General features: G+C 39.9%; 1 protein-coding gene across 2 annotated transcripts in view; it reads right to left on the minus strand.

Moving 5' to 3' along the window:
- centrocortin (cerebellar degeneration-related protein 2-like) overlaps window positions 1–22714 on the minus strand; it is a 31619-nt gene continuing 8905 nt past the window's right edge. The window contains exons 1-7 of one of the 2 annotated variants that reach the window (XM_018547740.1): window positions 6640–6841; window positions 5288–5400; window positions 4855–5003; window positions 3999–4197; window positions 3572–3840; window positions 3215–3368; window positions 1–1681 (exon numbers count right to left, since the gene is read on the minus strand). In XM_018547740.1, the coding sequence (XP_018403242.1) occupies window positions 440–1681; window positions 3215–3368; window positions 3572–3840; window positions 3999–4197; window positions 4855–5003; window positions 5288–5400; window positions 6640–6763 (2250 nt within the window). In that variant the 5' untranslated portion in view covers window positions 6764–6841 and the 3' untranslated portion in view covers window positions 1–439. Of the gene's footprint in view, window positions 1682–3214; window positions 3369–3571; window positions 3841–3998; window positions 4198–4854; window positions 5004–5287; window positions 5401–6639; window positions 6842–22714 lie in introns of those variants that run through there. The other variant, XM_018547741.1, reaches the window with a different exon arrangement.

Here is a 22714-nt window from a genome sequence, read left to right on the forward strand (position 1 = left end):
CATGCACTATCTCCCTGGGAAAAAATTATACGTTATCGAAGAATAGTGCGAGTTTTAAAATCGGAAGTTGATATTTTGACACGGAGAGTAAATGGCACATTGATAAATTTTTCTCTTCTCCGTAACGACTAACGACAGTGCCACAGGGGGTCAATACTCGTCGTTGTATGTTCACCGCGTGGAAGGAAAGGGGATATACAATGAAGTATGAAATGTTCAAACTTAAAACTAATGCGGATACGTTAATTAGTGCCTAGAAACATGCCGTTAAACGTATCCGCGTCATTAAATATTTACAAGAAAGTACAAAACAATACTGGATCTCATCGCGGGATGAATGATACGTAATCAACGCGTGATATCTTTATCTTAGTCAGGATACAATCGAAATCCGAATATAAAACTAGATCTTGTACGAACTTCTGTTCATTCATCCCGTTTAATTTCTACGATAATGATGATGATTATTGGCTCTGGATTTGTTATTAGGCGTACGAAGAACCTCTGCATAAGACATCTCTAATCGCTTCAGCCGAGCTACTTCTTCCGACGCGGTGCTAGGTTTGAAATCCTTGTACTCGAAATTGTTATGCTGTTGTTGCTGTTCATTCGAGCCACGACCATACAATTTTTTATCCCTCAACCGATTCGGATGTGCGTTGTGCTGACCATTCCACGCACCGGAGTGCTCGAGTTCGGCAGGGTTGAATGGTTTGAATCTCCTTCGGCCGCTGTTGGGCTTGGCCGGAACGAATTTCGGATTCGTCGTGGGAATAACGTCCGGTGTGGTCGACCGGTCGTTGTGTTGCGTCTTCTTAGCGGTGTTCTTTTTCGCCGAGGACTTCTTGCGAACGCGTAAATTAAGAGATACATAATCCAGTCTGCAGCTTGCATCCTTTGTGGACTGTTGATTCGCGGAGATATTACTGGACTTGTTGTCAGATTGTTTGCTGTCCTTTGGATTAGCCGGGCTGGCAGACTGCACCCTAAAGACCGGTTCCGAGACCACTGACGACACCATGGAGGACACGACGCTTTGATTGTCGTCCGTTGCTTCGCTTTGCAAATCTTCCTGAAACGATGCGTCATACTTCGGCTGCGATGTAGCGGGTTCGTCCAGCAATGGTAACTTTTCGCCCTCGTCCTTCGCCTCAGCTGCCCGTTTCAAAACGCTGAAGATTTCGCTGAAGAGTTGTCGATATTCGGGCGTCTTGCGGAACCTGCTCTCGAACGGACTGTTATCATCGTAAATGCTAAACTTGCAGTCTTCACCGTCAGCGATGGAACATAGAAACGAGCCTGGCCTGCCGTCTGTCTGCGTCGCCTTGTTACTGGTCTCATCCGAGAAGCCTGACGACGATGTCTCAGCTTCGGAGAAATCTGTTGGAGTAGCCGAGAAGGGTTTCTTGCCGGCGCTTTCAGATTTGGCTCGCGAGGCGGTTTTGATCGATTCCGAAGCAGTAGCAACCTCAGCCTCAGAAGCAGCTGGATAAAAATTATTAAATTCTCCGGACATCTCCAACTCTTCCTGCAACGACATACACGTCGCGGGTGTGACGTCTTTGCGACGGGGCTGACAATGTCTCTGCACTTCCAACAAGGCCTGATACTTCTCTACCAGAACTCGATAAGGATTCGCGCTGTCCAGTTCATCGGTACCTTCATTTTTGCTGCATGTATCCTGTGTGCAGGTAATTAACGTATGTGCAGTTGAAATTATGAAAATGACTATGACAATGAATTTCGGTTATGATTAATTTTAATATTTAAGTGGGGAAAAGTATACGTACGCGAGAAAAGCGATCAGCGTTCAAATTTTACCACAAATCTAGAATCTCATAGAAAGTCACATATAATTTTTATATTAATATAAACTGTTATACGTAACTTTTATTCATTTCAATTTACGTTAGTAATTATATGAAATGTTGCGTAGAAATGAAGGATAACTGGAAGCAGAGAGGCAAAGGATCTGCCAGATTTATAGGATATTAAAGATTGCAAAAAGTTCTTTGAGAAGATATGTTTTATTTAAGATCTTATAAATCTGGCACTTACACATTGTACAAAGTAATCGATTAAAATCATTCGACTAGACGCAGCGATTCCAATAACAAGAGCTATCATGCTTAGAATAATAGCACAAGCACAAATATTTACATTTACTTATCCTAGATCCTTAATATTGCCGAGAAATAGACACAGTCTTAATAATCTTTATATAGGAATTAAATAATCAATTTGTCGCCGTATATTTGATATTATAATTGTCTTAACATTTATTAAAAAGGCACTTTACGCTTGAATAAACAATTAAATTAAATTAAATTTTTTTTCAATAGTAAATTAATTTTTCATTAAGACAAAATTAGATAAAATAAAAATATAATTTTTTTTTTAATAATGACACAACAAGTACATTATTAATCTATTATGTACATCTATACTTGCGTTTTAATGTCATTTTAAGAAAAAAGTATCATACAAAATAAAATTTGTTAAACATTAATATTAATTATATGTAATAACCAATTAGAGTAATTATATATAATAGTAAAAAGTCAATTTTAAAATTTAAAATGTTTTAAAATCTTCATTGTTCCTAGGAAGTTGAGATTATCTTCAATCCATACAGCATATACTTCTAAAGACAACCTAAAGACATTCACAGGACGGCCCTATGTCCTCTGAATATCTTAAGAACGTTTCCAGAATGTCTCTTTAATAAAGTATATACTGTAGGGGAATTGATTAAATTTGAATTTTTCAGTGCACATTGAGTTAAAGAATCTTTGATTTCTGATGTCTGAACAGCCAAAGTTTAAGAACAATGAGAGACATTCTACGAAGAATGAATAACGGTATATGAAAAGGCGCGAGCAATATCGGAACAATAACATGAGTTCTAACATAGACAATTGCTTTGAAAAAATGAAATAATAACAACGGCACTTTCGTATAAGTAAATATCCTCCACAACAACGAACTATACCATTTATGTTCTGTCTTTGGCTTGGATTTCGCGAAGTTTGTCACTTCCTAAAGCAGATAAAAGATAATTACTATTCTAGGCAAGCATAACTGATCAAAAGAAGCGACATTGTAACGACAGAGCAAAAGAAAAGACTCGATTCGTGCAAACGCAGATTAATAAACAGTGGTTCGCAAGGATGAACCAAATGTTAACAAACGAAAAAAAAAAAAGAAGAAATACCTGTACAGTCAATTCGGAGTCGCGCTGGTTCTCACTGATTAATGATTCTGCCATACTTATGTCGTCATACTCTTCCTGATCCAGCATTATGGAAAGTTCGTCGTGCGTCCTCGTGTCCATGCCGCGCAAACAACGCCCGCACAACTGACCTCGTCTATAATGACATTTTCACTTATTTCATAAACATTGCCACGCCGATATCTTTATGTAAAATTTTATGCCGATAACATGCAACTTTTTACGTTCCAATTCATTCTCATTTACATTAAGGTGAATCTCTTTTCACGATGTAGCTTTTAATTAGGTATATGGAGCGATCTGCGTTGAAGAAAGGGAAATGAATGGGAACGCACGTACCTGACTTCCTCCAAGGTGCTAATCTCGTCTTGCAAACTCTTTACATCTTGCGCCTTGTTACGCCATTCCGTTAATTGTTCCTCCAATGTGCTGTTCTCCTGCAACAAGGTAGTCAGCTGCTGACTGAGTTCGAATACCTTCTTCTGTTCCCTAGCCCTTTGATTACGAGCGTCCTGCAGCTGTGTCAGCAATGTGGTCATCTCTTCGTCACTCGCCGCAGCAGCTTCGATTGTCTCTTGGGAGGACTTCGATAAGCTCGGGGCAGCTCTCTGAACAAAAGTGTCAATTCTTTTCTTGAAAACTCGGGAAAGCAAAGAATAATCCCAAACGATATGCCCGTTTAAAAGTGGGACATAAAATGTTCTAAAGACGTCTTAAAGTTGTTTGGAATGTTATATGTTATATAAAATATTGAAACTATTCGTACCTGTTTCTCGCTGCCACCTTGCGTATCCGAAGTTTCCCAATCAGTACTCTGTTGCTGCTGCAGTTGTTGTTGCTGATGTTGTTGGACATTATTCCTAGACGGGCTCGTGGCATGCTGGCGCAGTTGTTCGATCAAGTCGTCAATCTTTTTCTGAAGCTCCTCGCATCTTACTTCCAGATTCTCGATAGTCACGGATTGGCTGGTAGCGCGCAAATTGTTATATGATTATCAGTAGGAGTCTCGTTATTGCGGAACGTTGCACGGTATCGCAATTTCTCCGGCAGTCGGACATCTGTTCGAAATGTCGCCTCATTCGGAGAAATGCGCAGCGCGTCCCAGGCGAAGTTTCTCCGGAATTTCGGGTCAATCGCGGAAAGCCAAAGCGTAAGGCGTCCGATTTGTTCGAGAAGCACATTGACCCCGAAATCCCGACAGAATTACGCATCGTATATCGTTAATAATAGAAAAGCTTATTGTTGGGAGAAATAGATTCCATTAGGGAGATTAGAATGGTGTTAAATAGGAAAATAATACTTAATAACTTTCCATGAACTTTAATTGTATCAGACAGTGCGCATGCATTATGTATTTAGAAAGGTGAGCTTAGAACGGTTCACGTAGCCAATACAATACCAAGCTAACAAGATACAATATAATAACAGATCTCGTTAGGCCGGCACTTTTCCGCGATACTTCTAATAGAATCTTATCTGGAATATCATCAAAATATATTTCTTTCGAATGAGAACGCCAATTTTTCTTTTCCTTTTTTCTTTCCTCCTTATTCGCGAAAATCATTTCGCCAATCAAAAAAATGGCGTAAAAAAAAGGAGCGAAGGGAAGAGATAACGTCTACCTTTTGATCAGTTTCTTATCGCTCGTGTTCTCGATCACCAGATGATGATTCGCACGTTCCAGATCTTGCACGCTAACTTCCAGCTGTTCGTAGACTTTCAGCCTCGTATTGTTCACCTCCCTCAGGGCGGCAATCTGCTTTTTCATGTACTGCGGAACGAACAAATAACACGCGTATTCATCGGGCAGTGCAATTTCGAGGTTGAGCAACTCCGCAAATCGTTACGACTCGAATTTTCTTACTGTGCCCGCGCGATTGTCGCTGGTGCAAGTCTTGTACGTTACAAAAATGCTTTACGGAAGACGCGGGGAGCTATTAGTAAAATTATCCGAGAGTAACCAAAGAGCAACACCGGTTTGCCGCGGGCAACAATTATCGTTTCGAACTATAACAATTATACTCGCGGAAAAATTACTGCAAGATTTATAGTAACCTCGATTTCTTGCGTCTGTTCCTCCTCAGTAGCTTGGTGCAACTTGATGATGTTCTCCAACTCCTTATTCCGTTCCAGGAGGGTCTTGCCAAGCTCCGCCGCCAACTGTAGATCTGCGCAAAACGTGAGGCGTATTTTTGCATGAACGCTTCCTTGCACGAGCGCATTTCTTGTTTTTAATCTATCGGGATTGAATCTCTGATAGGTATACGCGCAAGGAGGAGGGAATCGAAGCGTGAACGATAATTTCAGTTCCGGATCATCCGTGCTGAACCTGAGGGAATTCGAAGGAATATCTACGTTGATGGAATTGAAATCATCCTGGACTCGCTTCGAATGATAATTATGCTGCAGCCTGCCGAGCGACGGTTGCAGGTTGCTGGTTCACGCTCGCGGCACTCCCTCATTCTGACACCGGCTAGGGCCAAGGACCTTCGCGGTGAGCAAACGACCGAGCTACCGTTTCGCGGTACTCGGTGCTCGGTGTCACGACGGAACGACGTGACCCGCGAAGTTCACGGACGGAATTCTTATTTTCTTAATTGACTTTTAAATGTCACGGAGCACGGCTTGTAATTGTTTCCAAACAGATTTCAGTATACTGAACTGAACGTATACATCTGCGCAATAAAATAGACATGCGGAAAGAATTATTCTGCTGAAGTATCTAAACGTCTAGCTAGATGGAGATCTGAAAATCATTTTGTTTAACCATCAAAATATAATTGCGTAGGAATTTCAAACATGATTAGTAATGTCGCAAAAAGTTTTCGATATTTCACCAACCAGTTTGAGCGCCCTACATAATTATTTTGACGATCCAACAAAGTTATTTTCAGATCTGTACTTACATATATAACTAAATTTGTTAATGTTTCAACAAAATCATCCTTTCTATATATTCGGTATATCTTTATAAATCCTTTAGTAGCGTGGAAATATCTTTTCTACCCTTTTTATACACTTGGAAAAATATATAGCGTTAACAATTTATATAGATGACAACTATACAATTTTTTTATGTAGAATTAATGTATATAGTTATTGTAATTAAAAAATAGTTTATTCAGCTAAATAAATTAATTTCACATATAAAACTTTTAGGTAACAGTTGTTACATTTATATAGTTGCCGCCACAGTTTTTTTTTACAAGTTTACCTTTTTCGACCACAACAGTTATAATTTGACACGCGATAAAGATCGCACAACAATCTACCACCTCTCTTAACGTTATCACTTCTTCCATAAGTAAACACCATCCTCTTGATCACAACAACACCACACATTATAGCACCGTCAATCTTTCCCGCATAGATTCCAATCATCTCCTCTTACGTTCGCGCTTACTTACTACTTTCGGAGGAGGATCCCTTAAGACTCTTAAGGTACGCGAGCTCGATAGAATAATCCCAGCCTTCTAACGAGTTGGTCTGGGTCTGCGGGTCCCAGACCATGTCCACGCTCTGCCCGCTCATAGCTCGCTCGTGATGGAACCTGCCAGTTCCCGTCGTTGCCCTTTCCGACACGCAACCGGTTCCTTCGGAGGCAGCCGGTCTTCTGTGGCTCTGTGGTAGCCAGCTCGATCGAAACGTCGTGTGCCCACCGAGCGGTAATCCAACTCCTTCCTTTCTCGCGCTCGTCTCCCTCTCCTTTCCTTTCATATACTTCAGGCCCCGACTTTTGCCCCCGTCTCTCCTCATTGCTATTTTGATCGAGAGGGTATCGAAGGGAGGGGGGGGGGGTAGGTCTCACTTCACTACCCGGCCACTTTCCACCGATTTTGAATTTCGGATAAACGCGCAGTGACACTTGAACTGATGAGCTTGGACTCCGTTGAAACAGGAGGAACATTTACCTTTGGATCTCTCGTAAAGAAAATGTTCATTCTCTGATTATTCCGACACGAAGAACGATAAATCAAATCTTTCGCCGTTCCCTCTCTCGGAAGCACTTAGCTCCCCTAAGTGCTCTTTCGGTACTCTCACTCCGGAGTCCTCATCCTTTCCCTTCTGCCTTTCTACGTGGCTCGTTCCCGTCGTTTACGGGATGCTCCGGCGCGATAAGAGAAGGTGTCCCACTTCTGAGATCTTTCGTCGCACGCGCGCATATCTTCCCACCGCGGGGAATGGGGGCTGTAGGTTGACGAGACAGGGTGATCTGACAGGTGATGAATGAGGAAAATCGTCGTGCTCAACGCTCGCTTGAAAATTTATATAGATCGCGTAAGCTCACTTATATAGATCGGTATTCATAGACTATCTTAAGTACACTCTTAAGATGTCGTGAACCAATCGAAGGGCCGTATTAGCATCGTAAAACGTCACTTAAGACGGTTTCAAAATAAGAATGGATTATAAATTACCGCCAAGGGGAACGCCTTCGCATATCCACCTTTTCCACGACGATCGGACCAATAAGACGTAAACGTCAACAATACGCTTCGCTAACAATAGTTCAAAGGATGACGAGCAAGTTTTTTTTTTCGTTGAAACTAGCCACCACGGTCATTCCATTGTTTCGAAGCTGTAATATTAATTAATCCGGAGCTACCAGACGAATAATAGCGATTAAGCCGCGCCATTCCTGTGTATCAATGTTTAGTTACGTTGCGTTAATAGTCGACAAAACCTTGATCCACTTGGACATAATGACGAATGCAACAATCGGCAACGCATGGCGTGTAAAAGCTTTATCGGATGTCGTTTGACACGTTCACTATCCACAGTCAACGCTAAACGTAGAATGAACATAAATATTCATATATACGCGTTTATAGCTTTCCCCCATATGTTGTCTGGAACTCATTCTACAGAAAGGATTGTTGAAGAACGTTTGAAACATTGCAAAAAGTGCACGAGAATTTGCGGAATAATTTGAGGACGGTATCTAATTCGTACATTTCACGGACGTTCGTGCAGATCGGACAATCTCGCTACGTTACCGGAGTTCGTGAATCATTTATACATTTCGTATCCTATCTGATAGCTTTGGAGCGAATCCAACTCCTATTGTTTTTAATGAACCCTCAATCAGATTCAACCTGACGTTGCAACGACCTCCGAAAACATCGGCCCAGTGCCCTCGTTACTCGCACAATCACAAGAGACGCATATTACTGCCGTACCGCGATCAACGAGTTAAAAAAAAAAAAAAGAAGAAGAAAATTCCATTCTTTCGCTTTTGACGTTTCGCCGCTATGTCAGTTTAATGACACGGTCAGTAGTAAACCAACCGTTACGAGGAGGAATCGCGCGAACGATATACGAGGTGTATATCCAAGAAGAAGTATGCGAAGATGATAAATTTCCGACGTGTTCCGTTGACCCTTAAGCCTCAGTCTATTAGCAACAAAGCCGTTCTCGCGTATAGGAAACGCATAATGCAGTTTGTATGCATATGTACGTGCAGGAAAAGTGGTACGCGAGAAATCGATGAGTTTGTCCAGAAAACGCTTCGCTTCGTCCTTCTTCGCCGTTCTGCGGAAATAGTCATTCGCCGCAAACGCAGGTTCGCGCATAGAGAAAATTATAAAGTACCCTTTCAATTCTTTGGAGTAGAATCTCACTTTAAAGAGTGAAAATAAGGATAGAGTCTTGAAAAAGAGTGGCTCAATTTTTAATCTTTAAGAGTGAATTTCACTTTCCATATATTATAGTGGCAATCCACTCTAAAAGTTTGAAAGTGCGAGCCATATAACACTACAAATACTTCGTTGGTCAATCGGAAGAAAGAATTTTATGAATTAATCAGTTAAAGAATACTTCAAAGCATTTGAAGAAAATCGCACCTTCGGAGAGTATAATATATGCTAGAATTCTAGTAAATTTTATGGAAGTTACTCAGAGTGCCGATTTACATAACGTTTACTTCTTTAGTAAATAAACGATTGCTGTATAAGTTATTGCAAGGTACTTTTTACATTTCGTAAAGTAAATCTATAAATATATTATAAATCTCAATACAATTTACTTTATCGAATATATTTTTGCCTTGGCGCTTGGATAAAATTTACTTTATTGCGCAATAAAAAATCCAAAAATATAAAATCTTGAGAGTTGTTCGTACTGTGTGACATTCTTGAGAACAATATGATTTACGTTACTATAAGATAGCAATCTCTTAAATTTATTATAATTGTAATGTACTTTTCACCCAAGTAAAATTTATCGTGAATTTGGCAAAAATAGCTAAAATATTTTTACTAGATTTGCAAGATAAAAATTACTCGAGCAACTTTTTCTTCGTGCGAAGTCGCAGCAGAATCGAATTAACAAGCTCATCGTTATCGTCATCACGTTCGCGAGACATCATTACTAGAAATGATTGGATAAGGAGAGCTACATTTCGAGTAACAAGTATCATTCACCGATGACACCGTCGCGATTAACCCCCGCAGAGTCCTCGTACACTGGGAACCCCCGCGATAACGATTCTCGATTCGTTACCGCTGGTGAAAGTCTCGCTTTTACATCGGCTGGAGAGATTGCGCAATAGTATTAATTTTTTTTCTTCTTTCTTTTCAACGTCGTGGCGAGTTTACGTGGACGTAGATAAATTGTATACGCCGACAACGGCGAGTGATATCGAAAAAAAGGACAATCCGCTGCGACAGCCAAATTAGAGCGTTCTGCCAGCCACTTTGCGGTACTCCAAACTCGTTCCGCACGACGTAATGCATCCGACAGCACCGGATAACTTGGCGAGCTACGTTTGAAGATTTGCACTTTCCTTATGCGCTCGAAAGGTCAAGCCGATGCACCTGCGTTCAAATCCCGCAACAATAGGCCTCCGGTTTTTTTCTCTCTCTTCCTCTCTCTCTCTTCCTTCACCCCCGCCGCTCACAGTCCTGATGAAGAGATTAATAACGTTTCGCCCGGAACATTCTCAGGAGAAAGTACTTGACGCGAGGGGGAGTTTAGATTCTATTCCGAGGTCGTCGGGTCATATTCCAGTCGAAATATCACGCCGACCGGCTTCCCGCACACGTCCTCGCCGCGTGGAGCACACGGAGAGTCCGAGCTGGTTCTCTCGCTCGAGTCAACTCTCGAACCGTTGGAACGTCGTTTCCGACTTTTGGTACCGCCTCGTGTTCGCTTCGTTAGACAAACTCTTCCGCCTACGTGTCTCGATACCAGTTCATTAGCCGCTTGTACCACGCCCTGCGATAAGTATTCGCATATACCACATGAAACGAACGAGAGTAGGAAATTGAAAGCGACGAAATGTTGCTCTCTTGAAAACCTTCAGTAGAAACCTTCCAATCGTATAATCTGGTCACAAGATATAAGCAATCTGTGATTGAACCGACATTTATTAAATCACGTTGGTCAGAACGAAATAGTACACATCTTATTTTGCTCTCGCACGAAAAATGATTTTAAAATATTAAAAAATTTTTAGGTGTATTTATCCGTTTCTTATTTCACGATAGTCTTAAGATGCTAATACGGCACTTTGATTAGTTTATAACATCTTAAGATATATTATACTTAAGGTCTTAAATTATAAGAACTGATTGTAAATACTAGCCACAGATCTGAAAATAATATCCAAAAATAATAATATATAAATATCTAGAAATTTAATTACAACTATAAATTTACAGATGTTTCAGTAAAACTGTTCTTTTCGTGCAACACTGCAGAACGAGATAAAGCGTTTTTTTCTCATTTGCACAATTTTGATGAAAAATGTCTGATGTCTTAATATCGTGGTTAGTCTGATTAATCGATAATTAATTACTCGATAATAGGATTCAATTATCGAGTAGATTATAGCTAAAAGAAAGGAACCACGTCGGAGTGGAGGTCAGATTCGATCTCATCGGTTGATGGCTACCGGAGCTTTCCTCTGACTTTCCTCAAGCGATAATATCGCAAATGTGATAATTAAGTGCATGTCGACGCCGCGGTAGGTACGAGTATAAGCGTGGGTGGAGAGAAGGCGAACGTAACACACGAGATTCGAATATCTGTCCCAGTTGAATCGTGGTAGCACGATGCCATTCATGCACGCGTCCGCCCGCTCGCTCTCGCCTGGTCCCTCCTTCTTCGTCTTTTTCGCCAAACAGGTATAACTGGAGCCAGCACATTCGCGATGTTAAAAGGCATCCCGTGGGCCGTGTTCCCAGCATTGTTTCGGGCTAAGCGTAAAACATTCAAACGACGCGCGAGGTGCCCGAGGTTCAACGACGTCGTCGAAAGCGCGCTGAAAGAGTGTACGCACGTGGAATTTCGAGCGGAAACGCGCAGAAAGAGAAGGAATTAAGGATTTGAAACTTTCTGATCTTTTAAAAGTGTACGAGAAAAAAATGTTACCGAAATATCTAAAAATTTAGTTAGACACTGATCCGAAAAAATGTTGTTTAGGTCATCAAAATAATTATGTAGGACGCACAAATTAGTTCTAAGATGTTGAAACTTTTGATAGTATTGACATCGATCCTTAAATCGAGTTCTGCATAATTATTTTAAAGGTCCAACAAAATTATTGTCAGATCTACTTTGACGAAAAAAATTGATACATATTTTTTTTTAATAGTGCTAAGTAAACATTTACTTACAGTAAATAAATTTACTTAACAAAAAAAAATGGTTAAATAAAATTAATGGTTTTTGTATTAAATTAATATATACTTAAATTTAATAAATATTAATTTTTTTAGAATTATTCAAACAAATATTTATTAAAATTTGGTACTTTTCTTCAGTGTACCTAAATTTTTAGATATATTTTAGCAAAACTATTTTTTTCCATCCACGAATTGATGACTTTAAACAATCGGTTATACATTTTGTGATGTCTATCACAGATGGAATAATCCGAAGTGTCACAGCGAAAATATTTCTCAGTAAATCAGACAAGAATTTAAATTATATACGTCATCGCGTTATATTGACAAGAGGAATGAAAAGCATATAAATATTTGAAACTGTCATAGTCATTTTATTGATCGTGAGATGATTTAAAAACACATATTTCAAACAAGACTTTGCACTGAAATATTCTTTGCGCTCGTCAAATATTCATATATTCTTATCGCCAGCACGTTTATTACTGAATCCTCAAGTGCACTCGCTGAAGTCAACGGCCCTTTATGCTGGTATTCACCAGACTGACATTTAACGAAGTTCCTGACCATAGCTGACCGGTCCGACACGGTGTACGGTAACGACTACCGGCGTAATAACAACTGAATAATTTATAATTATACATTATTATCCTTGAGCGGATATATTAGCAAAATGTACACTATACTTTAGATATAGAAAAAAATCAATCTCGAAGATGGACGAGTTACATAGGCTGGCGAACAAGCGAGAAATATCAATGCTGCACACGCAAGTTTGGTATACGAAACAGAAACTACGAGATCTACCTGGTGAAGGAAATTCAATATATAGGCAAGAATATATATCTGTCTTTAGGTTGCGCCGTCTAACATACTTTCCAGCTTTCTGATTTGAGTTTCAGCCCCGGGGAAACAGCCGCAAGATAGTTAACGTCTCGGCCTTTTACCCGTACGCTTCAGAAAAGAGAACTAAGAGCGCAAACTTCTTAAGTTGCAGCTCTGAAGCTGCGTTATCTGATATCGTTGAACGATCATCCATCGGGAGACTGTCCGACATTCGCGCAGCTCTGAAAGTTCAATCGAGATTTTTCTTTTTCGACAAAAAAGTGGAGACTGAGAAGATACACCGGATGCTCTTTCGACAATACCAACGGAAGCCGAGTGAAAGTACTTCAGTACTTTCGATCGTCGAAAGAACGACCGGCCTTGGCTATTTCACACATAATTGTCAGTCATTATCCCGCATTCGTTTTATTAAGAATTAAAACGTAACCGGTACTGTGCGTTGCGTGTTATATCTTTGCCAGCCTTTGACGCTTTTAAATTTTATCGAAACTATCTTAAAAAAATTTTTAATTCAATTCATGCGCACTTTATTAAGTACCTAACTTTATACTAAACAATTAATTTTGCTAAAATATTGACTGTTTTTACCAAATATATATGTTAATATGTACATTTCAGATGATGTCGATAGAATTAAGTATGTCCAACGGATAATGTCTTCAAGTTTGTATATTACAATATATATATATACACAGAATCTGAAGAGGTTAAAACGATCGATCTTGTTCTATCGCGACGGATTAACGTTGATCTACCGTAACAAATTTTATTCTCCTATAACTAGTTATAATCTCATTATGATAGAATTAGTAACGGGGTGTTACAAGAGGAGCGCAACGAGAGGCTAAGTAGAAGTTTAATCTTCTTTAATCTACATGTCAAATTAATTCTATCGCTCAAGGCCATTCCATAGCCGGTCGTCCCGTCTATTTCACTTTCGTAATTTAATTGGGAAAAAGTTGTCTCGCATTTAAACGGGACGAGATCGCGAGGAAAGCGAACGAAACCGTCGTCGCGTAGTTTTTGCCCGGATTTTCACGGCGATTTCACATCGTCTTTTTCCATTAGAGGCATCAGCGCGCTGTCGTGTGGACGTCGAGAATGAAGCGGAAGTAATATCTCCCGCGAATCTCTGGCTGGTACATCTGGCCCAAGCAATTAACGTGACGACGACGTGCCGTCGTCACCACTGTCGTGAGAACTGCAAATTTCATTCGGTATGTGAATAAATAAGGTTTGAGCAAGCAAAGAGATAAGACGCGAAGTCATCGCGGGACGAGATTTCCAACTCCTCTCGAGGATCAGCGAAGGAAGGAGGCTGGACTGCGGTGATTCTGCATGGAAGGACGAGTGCATGCTGATGTGCGCGACCTCCGAGAAGTTTCAGAGTACCTCGTAAACTGCGCTTCGTGGCGCAGGAAGGAAGGAAATTATGCATATGCACAGGGAAGAGAACATTGATATCGTTCCGCAAAATAAATTCTCTCTTCCTGCGTTCCAAAATTTTACTCCGAGTAAAAGAGGTAAGTTATGGGCCGCGTTATTCGATGAACAACAAGGATAAAATGATATACCTTGAATTCCTGAACGTATTCTCCACGATAACTTTGGAACGTAGCTCTGGCTATCTTTGAAAGATCAAGAGCTAGAAAGTGATTTCACATACAATTCTCGTGTGCGTAAATTGAGAATTTAATATGAACAACCATAATTTTATTGATACGTTAATTAATAAAATGTTGTTATGTTTTAATTTATAAATTGTACTGTTATGTTTTAATTTATAAATTTTGTTGTTCTAATTATAATTTTTATTTTCATTAAAATTTTGATTAGAACAACATAATCTGTAATTAAAACATAACAGAATGTTGATAATTCATATATATCAACGAAATTCTAATTGTTGATAGCAAACATTTCTCTCGGTGTATGCAAGCCCGAGACGGGAAATGATTCTGGAACAGCTCTTGTAGAATGCCCTCATGCATCGCGGGATGATCGTAGATAACGTGTATCAATATCGTACCGCAGTCTGCAGCTATCAGAAAGTCGTAACATAGTAAGTATCTTCACGAGCGCGCGAAGAATATGAGAAAGAAGGTCAACGTTACGGGATGCCCCGCGGGTAACATTGCGGGATGCAGGATATTAGACGTTCAAGTCTCCATAGAATATAATCGCTGGATTATAGCGATGAGATGGCTATCTCCGCGATATGCTAATTTGATTTCCACGTTCGAGGCATTATCATTTGAGCGCGCGCGATAATTAATCCACTAGTTAACATCGTACGAGCGGATACTCAGTTTGCTTTGCGGCGCACAGGATGTCCTTTTACTCACAGATTTTGCGAGGTTATTATATTTAAAGATGCACCCGAGACACACACAGTTCACGATTTACCGGAAATTCTAGAAAAGTCTTTCGCATCATTTTCCACGCGCCGAGACGGAATTTAATTGCATCTCTTTTAGGAGGGAAAAATAGAAAGACAGGATAATAGGCGGAGCTAGGGCGCGAGAATACGTCGCGTAATTTGGCACTTCGTTATGGTTGGAGGTCGACGAAATGTCTCTCGCAATAAGGAGAAAGACTCGGTATAGCAGCGCGCACATCCTCTTCGCACGACAGACACCTTCCCACGCATAGCGATTGCGAGAAAATAATAACCGCGTGTACAACGAGCCGTCCGGATCGCGATTATTTTCCACCGCTATTTTTCTCGCCGATCTCTATAGTCTCCATTAACGCAACACGCGAACACGTAACATCATCCTCGGATCTGCCAGGAGGTCGTTCGCGCGATGCCGCGTAAAATCGAGTCAGTGTGCCAAACGTGATTTACTCGGCCACGCGTGGTACCGGTTGAATTCTTCGCTCGGGTCTTTTACTTTCACAAAAATTTGCGCAGATCTGCGTGGGATGGTACACTACCGCATAGTGCACCATTGCTGTCCAGTAAACACGGACTACGTGCAAATAAGGACTTTAGAATCTTGGTATACAGTGAAAAAAATCAGCTAAATCTCTTAACACATGTTTCTCTAAATAATTGTAAGTAAACGTTTATTTGTAATATTATAAATATTTACTTAATAAAGAAATGATTGTTGAATCAAATTAATGGCTTTTGTATCGAATAAATATACATTTACATACAAAACTAATATAGTAATTTACTAATTAGACACGCGTGTCTCAGCACTTCGGCGCGCAATTTGGGGAGGCTACATATATTAATAGGATATTTCTTACTTTGGATAAATATTGCGAAGAATATTACTACATTGATCCGCCATCAGATAGAATCTCGATTTAATAACTTACCTAGGCGTCCAAGCCACTACAATGCCTTACTGATGAGTTCAGTAGTGGAAGCCGGGACGAAACGCCAAAATTACGTGATATTCTTCGCAATATATTAGAATAAATTGTCAAAGAAATTTAGATTTTTAATTGTAATTTGACTTTTATTTCGCCCTATTTAATGTTATTGATTATTGTTATATAAAAGAGTCCTTGAATTCTTTAATTTATTTGTTTAAAATATACAATTTTAGCAGAGAATTATCAACTGTTTAACAAATAATAGATACACAATGCTTAATTGTTTCCGTTTCGGGATAAAATCTAACACATCCCCCCCCCCTGAGATGTGTTTGCCAACAATTAGATATTCTGACAAAAACAACCGTAACAATTTGCGTCCAAGTACCATCACCCGTATTCATCGTGCGTGACACGATGGTATCCGAACCGAGTCGAGAGAGGAGAGTCGCCGCGTGTGCGTAGCGGTCGACAAAAATCATACAAGTGATCGCGTTGCACGCAAAGATGCACGCGTCGCCGGTAACGAGAGAAACGGGCCTAACAATGCCGAGATAAATTATGTGAACATGGAATTATATTTAAAAAAAGTCTGCCTCGTGGACTGCCATCGATATTTCTTTCTCTTTCTTTCGTATATATACACGCACGGAAAGAATTTTCTCTTCAAATTTATCCTGAAAATATGGTAGTCGTGAGACACAATATCGTATTTCGAAGAATTTATGTACATCTCTCTCATTATAAAATTACAATAAAATATACAAAATGAGTTCGATTAATTTTATTGAAATGCATAGCAAGTATCACAACTGCCATATATTTTCAGAGGATTTTTTAGAGAAAATTCTTTAAAATGTAAATTAATCAATTTCTATAAACCATAGACTGACACAGTCTAGTTAGTTTCAAAGTAAACATCGTCTATATTGACGTACGCATTTAATAAATAATAATAATTATAAATTTCAGTTAAATTTAACTTCATTGTTTTAATCAAATTAACGATATATTGGGTTGGAACAGTGGCGATTTATAGAAATATAATAAAAAGTAACTTAAATTGAGTATACTTTGATATTATGAATTTAACAGTGAATGTTCCAGCACGAGACCGACGCGACGCCCGGCCGAAATCAACGCATTCAAGGACTGGATTGGATCTACGTCGACGAGAGAAAGACTTGTGAAATTAATTGTAAGTAATGCCGCTTTTGATTTACGGCGATATCGTGCGTGAAAGAGTCGAGAAACTGGTGCGGCGTTAAACATCGTCCGGAAATGTAAATTACTCTCGCGAAAATTACTTTATAGTTTTCCACGCACGAGGAGGCGAGAAAGCGTTACCATTCCGTGCACACAGCCTGGATTTTTCTCTTCTTGTTTTTTTTTCGCGCAACGCTAAGACGCTCCTTTGTGTAAATATCGAGCCACCACGCAGTCTATAGATAATCGAAGTTAGAGACGAAGTGATCACGCCCGGAGACTGTCTCCTCGCGCCGGCTGATCGCAAAAAGCGGCGAATCAAGGAGTGCGACGAATAATAAAGAACAAGACAGAAGAAAGGGAGGAATCCATTATTTATACGTGTCCTATTACGTGCGTGCATAATTCTTTCGTTCGCGCAACGATCTCGCGCGGTACGCCGAGCGTGACCTTCGCGCGCGCGTTACGAGATTTTTATAATTCGTTCCACATTCGGCCTTTTCGCGCTGACGTAACAACCCGGCTTCGCGCGGTGTAAGTATACACGCCTCGCGTGATGGTACGTGGAAACGATACCGTCGCGGTATTATACCTCGTTCGAAAGGGAGGCCGCCTTTTCTCGATCACGCGCGACGGTTTACCGTATAGTAAAATCTTCCGTTTCCTCCCTTCCATCATATGTACGTCGGGATTCCGGCGGGAGAGGCGAGCGATATACACGCCCAGAAACTGGGGAACAGGTATGCGAGTATGTGCGAAGTAACGCGCCGCGGGAATGCAACAGGCGCATGCCGCATACCGTACGCTCACCCAGTGAACGCGTATCAACCCGTTCCGATGAGGGCCGCGCGAGAAAAACGCGCGCCCACATCCGCGCGCGAAGCGAGGCGAGGCGAGGCGAGGCGAGGCGCGGCAACCGGTGGTCGATGTGTATAAATAGTAACGAGGGAACTCCGATCCGCTCAGGAACCCGCGATGAATGGCCGTATCTTTCCGCGATGAATACGTAATTGCGTCGCCCGCGGGTCACGAGAGAAGGTGCACGGTCAACGAGGAGAGACCGGCGGCGATCGGCGTGCATCTAGGTCAGACCGGCTTCTTTTTTTTATATTTTTTTGATCGCACCATCTTTCGGAAATTCCTTAAATTTAACGTATTTCACTTTTAAGATGTCCCACCCTTATAGAAATTTGATACTATAGTATATATTAGCTAATTAATTTGTGTTATTTAATTTGTATTAAAAAAGTATCGTCATCAGTACTTTTAATACTGAAAATAAGTAATTAATTGGCCAGTATTAAGTTTCTATAAGAATAAACGGTCCAATATAATTTGTAATGTTAATTTAGAGATACAATAGAAAATAATATGCATATTATTTAAGACGATAAATAGAGAAAAGGTAACACTGACACAGTTTGTCAATAAACCGTAGAAGCGTATTCTTTTCAGTAAAATTAATATTTATATGTTATATGTGATACGTTAAATTAACACATATTTTATTCATTCTTGAAATCTATTTCTTAAAACACGTTACAAATATGAAATGTTTTTATTTACTGTGAAAATAGAAAGAAATTAAAAGGACAAAGAGAAAAAGAAAGCGCGCATTTATTAAGGCGCTCTGCGATAACATTCCTTTAGGCGTACAAAAGTATACATTGTATAACAATTGACTTTTTGTTTCCACTGAGAAATTTGCTAAAATCTATCATAAAGAGAGTGTAAAATACATATTTAAATTATATAAAAAAAAAAAGAAATATATGAATAGAAAATAAAAGGAGAGAGAAAGAAACGGTGAGACGTTCTCTAACGAGGCCGTTATTCTGCGTGACGATAAGAAGGAATTTATTTATTCGTGGGAGATACAAATCGACGCATGCGGTCAGTGCAGTTACGGAACGTTACAAGTCCGTTGGCCGTAACGCAGCTTACATACGACACCGGGATTATCGCCGTAATAATTCTCGCGCAAAGAGAGACAGTTAGCGGGACGAGTTCTGGCCGCGCGATAATATCTGGCTAGGTTTATCACACTTGTCGGCTTAAGAGACGAATAATTACGCAGGATATTGTCAGGTTTAAACGCCAATCAACGTGGCGCTATTCCCGTCGCGCACCTGCATCGACTTTCTATCTTTACGGTCTGCACTCTCCGTATACTCCTCTCCTTCTCTCCCACGATTTCCACCGCGTTATCGAGACAACGTTAAATAATTTTATCGACGAGTGAACGGTTACGTTATTCCGTGGCTGCGGAGGCGGGACACGGGAAACGGATCTTTGTTACCGCTTGGGCCCGTTTCCACCAACGTAAGATTAACTTAATCCCGGCGTAACTCATCGTTTATCTTTTTTTAACTCTTGGAATTATATATTATTCTTAGAATTATTTTATTAATTTATTTTTTTATAATTCTTAGAATTAATCGGTTCGCTATTTCTTAACAATCTATATAGGGCAAAAGTCCTCTAAAAACGTACAAGTGACTGGAATCATTGTAGAGGTGAAAGTTATATAGCGGTGTGTCTTTATATATGATTTCGAGAAATAAAGGCTTCTTTCACCTGCTTCAATAGATTGCACTAATAAATGTCAAACCGATACGTCTAAAAAGTATCCACTATACACGAGCGAGAATAATTTACAAGAGAAAATATAATAAAATAATGTATAGAAATGTAATAGTAGGTAAAAATGAATTTAACGAGAATATACAAACAAGAAAAATAGAGAAAGAAAAAGATAAGAAAAAGGTAGAACAAAAGAGGAGAGAAAGAGAAAGAAGTAACGAATGGAGAACAATATCCGGTTAAAAATGGACGAACCAGAAGATTCCAATTTATTAATCAGAATTCAATCAGAATTATTTAAAAACTTCGGTATAAATTTAACTAGAAAATTCTGCAATTCTCGTTGATTTTCAACCAGAATTCAAATTAATCCAACACATTTTTCTCAGTGTGTATGTCCTTCTCTCTCGCGTGATTTCGCTGAAACTGAGGACCCATATGAAACTTTTGAGCCAAACTTTTGTTGGAGGGTCTCTCGTAGAACCGAGCCTTAGAAAATTATTCATTATTCGATCAACCGGTGCATGTATACCTATCTACGAGCGTGTATGCTCTTACGGGCATATCGTATTGTATTCTAGGCGGGAAACTCGTGGCGGTCGGCCGCCGCGGAGCCTTTCCGTTCCAGGTCACGGAGATTCGTCGGCTGGTGCATCTCTCTACGCGAGGATAGGCATCTGTACGAGGGTCTCTCTCGGTCATCGCGAGTGCGCGCTGCACCTTGTACCGTTACCGGGCATATAATCGCCCGGCGCGGACGAGGAGTCGACGTCCGATCGGATTCATGCCGGCGCGGCCGTCGTCGGATTAAAATTCAGCGGCTCTCCTATTATAGCTTCGCTTCCTCTTTCCCCGCCGACACCGGCCGAAGGTTTCGTCGTACAGATTGGAGATTAGACGATCGCGATACGTTTTCTCATAGACGAATACATCGCGCGGGAGCCGCTCGACGCGAGATCGGACTAAAGTGTTACACGAGCGTAACGATTCTGCGTCCATCATGTTTTTAGTCGGCCGACCCGCTGGGTCAAGAACGTGATGGCTTAGCGCCGAGGTAGAGTCGTGCGTGTTCCTCTCTAAACGCTCCGATTAATCGAACTGGTATGCGCATGGAGTAAGAAGGCTTTTACGCGATGTATTATACAAGATTTCGATCTGCTTTTAATGGCATATGAAACGTACCATTAGAGATCTTAATAGAAACAATAAACGGCAAAAAGTACATGAGAGCGCAATAAGCTGTTCTTAAATAAACGGTCTGAAAGCCTTTGATGCGAATCTACATCCGCCGCGAGCGTGAAGTGGGGAAAATCGGGAGAAATTATACGTCAAAGTTAATCAAGGCTCAATTTGATAATTCAATTTGATAATTAACTATTTTTGTAATTCTCGATGTGCGGCTAATTAAGCACAAATCGATTGATAGAATCAAGAGAAAAAGAGAGAGTAGTTCTTCCCCTTTTTACTCTCGTGCACACACAGGAAGAAAACAATGTTCGCACGGCAAAGACCCTCAGTATACTCTCTTCCTTATCACCTCCAATTACACGAGGGAGAGAGAAAAACCCCCAGAGGCGATAATTATAATCGAATCAAGTTCGTGTCAAAGAGTTCGCGACTTTCCTCACGATTAGATAAACATTTGCTTCGCCAATTACCTGTCGTTTGACAAAAAGAGATGCAAACTTTAATTAACAAGCTTAATCGTCAAAACGGATCATATTTACCGTAGGAAAATGACCGATATAAACGTGATACGCTTACGCTCCACTTGATCGCGAGGTAAACGAAGGTGCGCGACATTGGAAAGTTCGCGGACTGATGTTGATGTACGATACCAAGTACGATAAAAACGCAACCGTTGTTTTTGCGAACCTCGCGGCTCTCTCTCTCCAATTTCAATAACGCATACTTTAGACACCGGAATTCCGGTTTAACAAGCATCACTGGTATGAACTACCGCGTGTATCAGGACATATCTCTGGTCGGTGTTTATAGACCGTTCTTATTTAAGACTGTCTTAAGTGATGTTTTAAGATGCTAATACTGTTTTTAGGCCGGTATCCATATAGTCGATTCTTGTATAAAATCGTCTTAAGTATAGTCTTAAGGTGTTATGAATTCAATCAAAGAACTGTATTATATAGTATTTTACGGTATTACTTAAGACATTGTTAAAATAAGAACAGACTATGGACGGTATTCTTATTTCATTCTTATTTCAAGACGTCTTAAGTAATGTTTGAGATGCGAATACGGCTTTCTGATTGGTTCATGATATCTTAAGACTGTACTTCAAATCGTTCTTAAATATAAGAATTGTCTGTGAATACCTCTGTGAATGGCTTCTGTCACTCGAAATCTTCACTTGAGAGAGAAGTTGAGTCCAGTAGAACGGAACTAACGCGTGTTTGTAGCGGTCCTCGTAAAAAAACTTACTACATAAAAGCTTTATTCTGTCGTTTTATACGAAGCCTGAGATTTTCTAGATTTTCTAGCTAATTTTTACTTGTTCAATTCATAATGTCAAATTATATTCAATTTCAGCTACTTTTAATCATTTCTACAAATCGCTACTGCTCCTTCTCAATATGTCATTAATTTAATTAAAACAATAGAGTTAAACAAATTTATTCAAGAAATGTTCAATTAACAGATCAACGGCTACAAATTAGGTAGATATTTATTGCTAAATTTTAAATAAAGTATAGTTTAAAATTAAATGACGAACGTCGTTTCGATCTTTTGTTGTTTTTGTCTGTTGTACTTTGTTTAAAATTTAGCAACAAATATCTATCCGAACAACACAAGATCTAAAATTGTGACATAAAGAGTCTTTATAAGTCGCGTTTTTTTAGACGCAAAAAATGTCTTATGACCTAATTTTAGA

The sequence above is a fragment of the Cyphomyrmex costatus genome, unplaced genomic scaffold (genome assembly GCF_001594065.2).
Source record: "Cyphomyrmex costatus isolate MS0001 unplaced genomic scaffold, Ccosl1.0 scaffold685, whole genome shotgun sequence".
Taxonomy (NCBI): domain Eukaryota; kingdom Metazoa; phylum Arthropoda; class Insecta; order Hymenoptera; family Formicidae; genus Cyphomyrmex; species Cyphomyrmex costatus.